The sequence below is a fragment of the Patiria miniata genome, unplaced genomic scaffold, assembly GCF_015706575.1.
Source record: "Patiria miniata isolate m_02_andy unplaced genomic scaffold, ASM1570657v1 HiC_scaffold_17, whole genome shotgun sequence".
NCBI lineage: Eukaryota > Metazoa > Echinodermata > Asteroidea > Valvatida > Asterinidae > Patiria > Patiria miniata.
Genome location: NW_024037055.1, coordinates 9,351,626 through 9,362,079, shown reverse-complemented (window position 1 = coordinate 9,362,079; position 10,454 = coordinate 9,351,626). Strand labels below are relative to the sequence as shown.

The 10,454-nt window shown below is 43.7% G+C and overlaps 1 protein-coding gene across 1 annotated transcript; it reads left to right on the top strand.

Annotated features, from left to right (window-relative positions):
• Window positions 1–1,777: 1,777 nt before the first annotated feature.
• On the top strand, window positions 1,778–2,886 carry LOC119724022 (RNA-binding protein 12-like). The gene is made up of 2 exons (XM_038194944.1): window positions 1,778–1,788; window positions 2,286–2,886. The coding sequence occupies exons 1-2, from the start codon at window positions 1,778–1,780 to the stop codon at window positions 2,884–2,886; spliced, it is 612 nt and encodes a 203-aa protein (XP_038050872.1).
• Window positions 2,887–10,454: the final 7,568 nt, after the last annotated feature.

Genomic DNA, 10,454 nt, shown 5'->3' with positions numbered 1-10,454 from the left:
TGGACGCGTATGCCAAAACTCATTTAAAAAAAAATGTTTTCCCTTCTTTATGCAAGCTGATTTTTATTCTGGCTGGAAACATGGGTATTATTAACACATGTATTTGCAATTTGTGATGTGCGATGTCATGAAAAGAAGTTATCTGAGTTTTCCATGAGTGTTTCAAAGCAAGGATGTGATGGTGTAACAATATTATACAAAACTGATCTAGTATGTTAATGCTTGCAAGTACATGTACATGTAAGTTTATTTATTTTTATTTAGTTTATTATAAATATCTTTGGACAATGATTAAAAATCTATTTAAAAAATAAAAGTAAATTGTCCTGGTCAAGACAAACGTTTGTAGAAACTGTCATCAAAGATGAGTCAGCCCAATTAAAAATTAAAATTTAGAATTAAAAAAATACAACAGGCATTTTATATGAAAATATACAGTTCTTATATAAAACGGTTCATAACATAAATTCAAAGTTTATACGATTTGAATAAGTTGTGTTTTGAAAATTGTCTTCAATAAAAACAGAAAAAAAATATCCAAAATAACTTCAACTTTGTCACATGTACATTTTTTATATTTTGGATTTTATTATTTGATAAAGGGGATACAATTTTGAAGAAAAAAAAGTCTAATAGTGTTAACTTACATTGGCTCTGGACACATTAACTTAACAGATGAATAATTTCCGAAGGGTTCTACAGCGACAACAAAATAGTTCAAAACCTACCATAAGTCCCTGCACAAAATTCCACATGCGTGTTGTAACATGGATACATGAACTACACGTTATTATGAAATCTTTCGTGATGACGTCATTTTGGGCCAATGAGGGCACGGGAAAACGACGCACTGTCATGGCGGGATGTTTCGTTGCTGGGTTTTGAAGATCGTTATAACTTTCTGCGCCCTGACTAGACTAGCTTAAGATCAAAGCGAAATCGACAATTTTTGGATAAAATATAGCATTATCTCTGACGTTGGTGTGAAATTGAGCTGTGGCCGCTGTCAGAAGATGGAGAATACCGTCGTTTTTTGAAGGCCAATTCGTTGAGATTCGAAGGTTTTTTTCCGTTACAAATTTCTCCCTCTAAATTTCACGTAATTTCCAATCTGATTTAATAATATAACAGAATGGTTCTCTATCTAAAAGAAAATATACATGATATTGATAGTTGACTAATAAAATGGATATTTCGGACCACATTCCATGCGTCGTCGACAGCTCATTAAGTATTCAAAACGAGGTCACGCACCGGAATGCCATGCATACAGCGCACATAAAATGAACGGCTTTTCAGTGCGCTGCGGACTGACTGGTTCGCATCTAGCTGACGGCCATATGCTGTGTCCTTGGGCAAGCCACTTTACCCCCACCTGCCTCTCTTCACCCAGGAGTATAAATACTACCGGCATCAGCTGGGGAGTAACCTGCGATGGACTAGCAGCCCATCCAAGGGGAATAGAAATATTCTCAATCGTTTATTGCCGGCCTGACAATGCCTGCGTGATAGGCCACATGAGTAGTAAGGTAGCCTATTTATAAATTATTTATTATTGTTTATCAATATTGGTTTTTAGATATAAAGCAATTTCACCATGGTAAAGCTCCATACCAGAAACCGGAGACTTTTTTGGGGGCCTAAGGTAGCCTATTTATAAATTATTTATTATTGTTCATCAATATTGGTTGAATATAAAGCATTTTTTTATTCTAAGGGACTCACCATTGCAGTTGTACCTACATACAATGTACATCATGCATGTACAGGGTCATACATGTGCATAAGGTGAGTCAAAATACATGTATGTGTGCTAGTGCATGTACATGTGTACGTATAGTGTGCATGTACACATGTATGGTGTGCATGTACATTTGTATGTACTCGGAAAAAAGTACTCGACTACAACACTGGTGCTAGTACATGTGCATGTATGTGCATGCACGTGTGCATGTATAGTGTGCATGTGCATATACATCAGATGTATACTGGGAATCACGGATAATGTTCTCTTTTGTTCATTTTTTTGTCCACGGTTTGAATGCTTGAACACGCCCATGTACCAGATGTACATGTGCATGTGCAATAGTGTGCAGGTGCAATGGTAACTTCATCAGAAGTAAAAAATGTGTAATATTCACACACACTTACTCTATGTGACACGTAGGCTAGTAAACAGTTCAGACATAATGCTGCGACATACTGGTGACATCGCACGATTAATATATACATTATATTGAAATCAATTTTAATTACTAGTGATAAAATTGTATTTCATATTTTAGGTCAGCCAAGAACACGCCTAAGATAAGAAGGGCAAAAATCGACTACAGGCGCAAATACGCGACCAAACCTGGTGATCGCCTAGGATTACCGAGTCCCACGGGTGATGGCCCTGGATTACTGAGTCCCACCGGTGATGACCCTGGATTACCGAGTTCCACGGGTGTTGGCCCTGGAGCACTGTGTTCAACCGGTGATGGCCCTGGATTACCAAGTCCCACCGGTGATGGCCCTGGATTACCGAGTCCCACGGGTAATGGCCCTGAATTACTGAGACCTACCTGTGATGGCCCTGGATTACCGAGTCCCAGGGGTGTTGGCCCTGAATTACTGAGTTCTACCTGTGATGGCCCTGGATTACCGAGTCCCACGGGTGATGGCCCTGGATCACTGAGTCCTACCTGTGATGGCCCTGGATTACCGAGTCTTACGGGTGATGGCCCTGGATTACTGAGTTCCACTGTTGATGGCCTGGATTACCAAGTCCCACGTGTGATGGCCCTGGATTACAGAGTCCCACGTGTGATGGCCCTGGATTACCGAGTCCCATCGGTGATGGCCCTGGATTACCGAGTCCCACGGTTGTTGGCCCTGAATTACTGAGTCCTACCTGTGATGGCCCTGGATTACCGAGTCCCAGGGGTGTTGGCCCTAAATTACTGAGTCGAGCTACCTGTAATGGCCCTGGATTACCGGGTCCCACGGGTGATATGGCCCTGAATTACTGAGTTCTACCTGTGATGGCCCTGGATTACCGAGTCTTACGGGTGATGGCCCTGGATTACTGAGTTCCACTGTTGATGGCCTGGATTACCAAGTCTTCCCTGTGATGGCCCTGGATTACCGAGTCTTACGGGTGATGGCCCTGGATTACTGAGTTCCACCGTTGATGGCCCTGGATTACCGAGTCCCACGGGTAATGGCCCTGAATTACTGATTCCTACCTGTGATGGCCCTGGATAACCGAATCCCACTGGTGATGGCCCTGGATTTCCGAGTCCCATGGGTGATGGCCCTGGAATACCGAGTCCCACAGGTGATGGCCTTGAATTACTGGGTCCCACGGGTGATGGCCCTGGAGTACCGAGTCCCACGGGTGATGGCCCTGGAGCACTGTGTCCCACCGGTAATGGCCCTGGAGTACCGAGTCCCGGGGGTGATGGCCCTGGAGTACTGAGTCCCACGGGTGATAGCTTTGAATTACTGAGTCCCACTGGTGATGGCCCTGGAGTACTGAGTCCCACGGATAATGGCCTTGAATTACTGAGTCCCATTGGTGATGGCCCTGGATTACCGAGTTCCCCTGCAGAAGTGCTTTTGCAAAAATTCAAAAAATTGTTGAACAGTAATGGCCCTGAAGGTTGGATGGTGAGACATAATAGGCAATTGCTTTTATTTTATTTTTGTGAGTTCTCATTTTCCTGTGATTAGTAGACAAATTCATCTGTTCCTCGATGGAACTTTCAAAGTCATTGTGAATGGTCATCAAGTTGATACAGCTGATGTTCGACCATCACAGATTTTTCCATTGTCAATTCAGTCACTATTGTCTATCCTAGTTGTCATTCAATTCTTGACAGTGGCGAATGTATGCTGTGGTAAAAGACAGATACTTGAAATGTTTATCCAATGTACCAAATACATGTGTAGATCAAGACTATGGGTCACGAAATGCAAATTGTGAGAGGTTCTACAGCACAGTAAGATCGACGGCATGCACTGTTCTTTCAACAATGTCACGATGCCATCAATGCATAAAACTCCGCCAGTACCTCCGATTGAAGGTGTTTCGAGGACTTCACACTACCAAATCACCATCTCAAATACAAAGCATAAACCTTAGGTACCTGACCAACAAGCAACTCCAGAAAGTCAAGCAACAAGGAGAAATACGCAGCAAGGAAAGAGCTTCAAAGGGTCGAGGCTTCACTCATTGAAGACAGCATTCAGGTGGACGATAGTTTAGCAGAGGATCTTACTAATACAGTCTCCTTACATAAGGATAGATTTCAAAATGACATCATGAGTCTTTGGTGGGAAGAACAGAAGAAAGCTAATCAGAGAAAAAGCGCCAAAGAAAATAGATGGCATCCTCTTCTGATTCGTTGGTGTTTGTACTGTGGCGGAATCTCCCGAGGTCAATTTAAACCAGAGGTCAGGGAAGGCAATCACCGACTGAGGTGAAAGTTCCTCTAACCCCAAACTATGTTTTCTGCCTCGAACCTAGGGAAGTTTTCGAGCAGCCTCTAGGCCCAGGGATGCAAGCTCGTTTTGGTGGAAATCTACCGCCCAGTTGGATACTGATTACCAGGCCCTGTTACTGTAGTACAGAACAGAACAAACAGACGAAGAAACTGCAGAAATATTGGACACAGGAATACACAATTCTCTTTGTGGAAAGGAAAAGATTGGTTTATTTAATCACGGACAATTCTGACTTAATTGGGAACTCTTTGATTTATAAGGTTATCATCGTTGGATTGTTATGATTATATAAGTTTGAGCGCCTTAGCTGATCAGTATACGACAAAACCCGTGTGACAATAAACTTGACCGAGTACAGTTATTGACTACCTGTGACTATTCCTCCCAGGCCTCTATGTCAACCTCTGGGTCGACCCTCTATGTTATCGCACGTCTCTGTGAACCCACGACACAAATCCTTATGCCTGTACTTAGTCACCCTACTCTGTAAGTCAAACACTCAACTGCAACAATCGCACAAAAATGCACTAAATTACACGATAAAGCAATTCGGTCCTACCAAGCTAACTGGGTCACACCACGGGGCTCTGCGCTCCGTACAATCGTTCAACCACGGTACGAGAAGTCAGGCTGAAACAGCGTCAACACCGGTACACTGCACCACACATCACACGGCCTCGCCAAAGCAAAACGCTAGCTTCTTCACGGATAATTGGAACTCCACTCGTACACTATACTGAACCCGCTCCATACACAGAACTGAGGAACAACTTACGCAACTGACTCACGCCCGGCCGACCATGCGCTCAAGTACCACGGCAAGGGTAGCGGGGCCACGCCCAATCACGCCGTGATTGGCCGCCAACCCTTCACCTCTGCCCGGTAACACCAATCACGCATACGCGGGTACGGGAAACACAGATCGCAAGTGCGGTCACGGCCTGCCTCGCCCCGCCCAGCAACAGCGAGCGCGCTCCGATTGGCGGCCACTCCCGCCAACACCACGAGACATTGTCCGCTGACACGACCTGACTTCCTTACCAAAAAATTACAAGTAAACACTACCAAATAAGGGGATTAGACTGGTGTCGGCCCACCCCATCACGCCACAGTACATAAGGAGTAGAAGTTCATCAGCATATAGTGCCATTAAGGAGTCTGGTATTCTGCATTTGCCATCAATGAGCACCCTTCAGGACTACAGTCAATGGTCAAAAGCTAGAGATGGGTTCCAGGTGGACATCCTAAATCATATGGCTAAAGAAGCGAAAATTGGGGATCCGCATTAGTTCCAGAAACAGGTTGTGCTTCTCATGGATGAAGTTAAAATCAAAGATGATCTTGTATTTGAAAAGCACACTGGTCAAATGCTGGGATTTGTAAATGTTGACAAAGTAAACGAAGACTTCCAGCAGTTTGAGAAGCGATGTACTGAACCAACTAGCACAAATCTGCCAGAACCTCTGCTAGCTACTCACATGATGGTCTTAATGGTTCGTGGCATTTGTACCAATTTCAAATTTGAAGTTGCTCATTTTCCGTGCAAAACCTTACCAGCAGAACAGCTGTACCATTTGTTTTGGAAGGCAGTCCGTCTCCTAGAGAGCTATGGTTTCTATGTGCTGGCAGTGACAGGGGACGGCGCTTCTACCAATCAAACTTAATAGCCCGAAGATGGGAGATTCAGTGTTCAAAACCCCCAACCCGTATCCACCATTTGGCCGCCACATCTTCTTCATTTCTGATGTACCACATCTGTTGAAGACTACACGGAATCGCTGGTCGAACTCATATGCTCACAAGGATTCCAGGAAGTTGTGGGTGAGTTATTATGGGAACTGAAGATCGGGTCAGGGTTTCAAATTGTAAAATGTCATAAGAAGAAAATGTTTAAAACAGTCTACTCATAGAATGTTCAGGCGCATGCATTGCAAACAGACAGGTATAAGAAATTAACTCCAGGAAACAGCTTCGAAACGCTACAAGTACAATGTATTTTTTGCAGTATTACCTTGGGGGCTTATGCAACACTCCATTACACAAACGGGAATAAATTACATTTGTTTACCGTAAGTACAATTATTGTACTTGTATACAAGTATATAAGGGCGCTGTACTTTCTAAGAGAGGGCTGAATTATAAGATATATTAAATTACCACCAACTTGTGTAGCACCTGTGGCCTAATGGATAAGCAACAGATCTCATGAGCGGGAAGATTCGGGTTTGATCCCCGCTGGTGAAATGTTAAATTTTTGTTCCCCCATCCCCCCAAAATAAGAATATTCTTCTTTCAAGTTTCATTATTTTAACATGTCTGAAACATTTTATTGCAGAGTAGTACATTTTCTTTTTCAGATTTGTGGCTCTGGAGGATTTTTTTTAAAAGGGAAATAAAGTCCGAAATTGTAAAATGGTCTATTCCCTATCTTGTGAATACGAAGTTACAACGATAATGTTGGCATGGAGCCAGACTAAAATTTGTGTCACCGGAAAATGTCCAAGTACAAAAAAAAAACCCAGTAGCTGCATGCGCATGTTCAGTGCGCATGGGATGCATTTCAGATGCCAAAATTTGTTGCAGTCTTCCCTGAGAAGAGACCTCTTATTACTTTTCACTGGACGACTGCAGCTACCACAGGGATCCTTCACAGGCCCAGGGTTATCTTCTTTGTCTCCGCACACAGTTAATAAGATATGAAATGATGCTGTTGAGTTGTGGTAGTTGTGTCACTTCTACCTTTACCTTTACCAGTTGTGTTATGTCATCGGGATTACCGATTAGGCCTAAGCCCTAAGCTAAGGCTATATGAATGATTGATATTTCATTTGAGCGTACCATTCACATGAACCAAATGATCGTGTGTCCGTAAATGACGGGTTATCCCCGATGAGGACCTGTAAAGTCGTTTACATTCAGGACATTCGAAGGTCCTGGAAGTGGAACTTGAATCTCCACCAACGTCCGTCGTCACGGTGACCGAAGCGGTGTCTTGAAATTGTTCAAGTTCAACATGTTCAAGTTCAAAATGAACTTCGCTGCTCATGCATGTCATGTTGCTGGTGGATGTCAATTTTTCAGAATGTTCTAGGCCTACGTCTGTTTTTAACAAAACTGGTCCCAGTCTATCCCGTCATCGAAGTCGTCCCATTCCGTATCCATGTCGTAATTAACCCGGCACGAATTTAAACAAAACACAATTTTCTCTAGCTAGCTCTGATGAGGATTATGATTACCGCACACGTAACTAAGGGATACGAACTACGCACCGGATATGTGCCACCGTCTCAAAGACTGCTGGGTAATTTTGACGTATACTCATGTATTCATTCTCAGATCGAGCGCTGCCCCCCCCCCCCCCCCTCGCTAAACGCGTGCGCGTCACGCGCCTAAGCCGTTATCACGCGTCCAACCAGAACTTTCCGGCAGTCGTTTATCCTGGTGTAGAAGATCCGTGTGTAGACACAGGACTTCAAATTATGCAAGTTTGTGGTGACGTCACGTGACCCACGATGACGTCATCATGACGTCACTCTTCGGAACACAACTTTGCTATAAGGAAAATGCATGTGCTTAATTTGAATGCTGTATGCCAAAGATAAATGACAAAAGTGGCGTGTACAAAATTTGTGTTCAAAGTATATGGGATTTTGCATGACACAAGGAGAATACTAGAGCTATGTCTGTTCCATGAAAAGAAAACAGGGCTTTTTGCTTCATCATTCCGAAAGAAAATTCGTTTCATTATTATATCTTCATCATGTGAAGAGTAATAAGAACACATGTACACAATTTTGGAGTACTATTGGTCCTGCTGATTTCACTGGTCTGTCTACTCATGTGATTGAGGGCACTGCAAGGGAGTTCTTGACAGATCATGCGTTGGCCTTTTGCAGTCTTCAGTCAGTGTTTCAGCATAAGACTGTAAGCAGCTACAACTCACACGACACACTCGATCGACTCCATTATGACCTGCATGACAGCTTTTGTGTGGTGCCCACCAGCTATTGTTCCCTCATGTGCATCTTCACCAAGCATCCTGTACCATGTGCATGCACAGTATGGCTGAACTATGAACAACTCATCAGGACTTATGGGAAAAGTAAGTTTGGAAATTCCCCAGTGTCTTACTACCACAACTCAACAGCATCATTTCATATCTTATTAACTGTGTGCGGAGACAAAGAAGATAACCCTGGGCCTGTGAAGGATCCCTGTGGTAGCTGCAGTCGTCCAGTGAAAAGTAATACGAGGTCTCTTCTCGGGGAAGACTGCAACAAATTTTGGCATCTGAAATACATCCCTGAAATGTCAATCACCCAGTACAATGAGTTAATACCTAGCACTGTGGACTGGTTCTGCCCATACTGTGTGTACAAGCTGCCATTTTCTCATGCTCTGACAGTTCATTCCATGAGGAGTTTGGCAGTAATCATGAGCTCAATTCTACAGTGGAACCTGATAATAATCTGAAGAACTATCCTTTGAACTTCCCTGCATCTTCAAAGACTTGCATGAATTCCATCTCCGGTCTACTTCTCAACGCTCGTAGTATCTGTAGTAAGCAACAGGACATGCAGTCATTTCTGGAGCTTCATCTTGTGGACATTGTCTGCATCACAGAGACATGGCTGTCAGCAAATAATGTCCTAAGCATACCTCGATATTTCACTATCCGACGTGACAGGATTAACCGAAGTGGTGGCATCATGGCAATAGTGAAGGATTCGCTGTTTCCGGCTCATCTCGACCACCTTAACCCCACTGACATCGAGGTAACTTTCTTATCACTGACCCTTAGACCCTCGAAATGGCTTGTTGGAATTGTGTACCGTCCCCCAAACTCTGATGTAACATTTTTCGATAAACTTCAAGATGTCTGTGACAACCTCCAATCAGATCTTCGTAACTTTGAAGGAATGATACTGCTAGGCGACTTCAATATAAACTGGTGTACTGAATCTCCCTCACTGACAAATTTGCAAGGAGTAATCAACTCAATAGCCTCATTCAACTGGTTGATTAAGTGACCCGGCCATCAAATAATTCTTCATCGTCTGGGACTATCATTGATCTTATTTTCACAAACCGGCAGCAACAAGTTGAAACAGTAGCAAATCCAGTCAGCAGCGATCACCGCGCAGTGTTTTTCTCATTTGTTGCTAATAGAACTCCCCCTGAACCCAAAGTCCTACGATCATTTATGTAATACAAGAAAGCCAACTTCTCGTATTTAGAGACACTTTTACATCTTGCGCCATGGACTGCATTCATGCAGGACAGTGATCCCACGGAATCATGGGAGGGTTTCTTGGACATACAGGATGCAGCAATTCGAGACAGCATTCCCAGGAAGACATGCAATCGTCGCATATCCCCATGGACAACACTTGCACTGAAACACATCATCAAACAGAAACAAAACGTCTTCGTCAAGGCCAAATCGAGCGGTGACAGCAGTGACCGGAGCAGGTATAAACCTATCCATAATGAGGTGAAAAACAAAACTAAGAAGGAGTACTGGAAATACATCAATGACCTGTTTGCTCTACCGGACAACCAACGTAGCTTTTGGAGCTTTGTTAAGGACCAAAGGAAATCCTAATGTCCACCTGCGTTCACGACAGCCGTGACACAGCTCCACAAGCCTGCCGATATTTGCCACGCATTCAACAAGTTCTTCACCTCTGTCCATACTCCAACAGGGGCTAGCTCCTGCAGAGACCCCACCATCTTGTGACTTCCCAATTCCAGAGATTCATCCCACAACAGTGAACCTTGGCTGGCTTGTTAAGTCGCTGTCCAACTTAAATCCTCAAAAGGCACCAGGTCACGACGCAATACCACCAAGAATTATTGCTCCGCCTCTGATGCGATTGATGAACTCATCCCTAGCTACTGGCGTTGTCTCAGCAGATTGGAAACTTTCACAAATAACTCCGGTCTTCAAGTCTGGCAGTCGTACC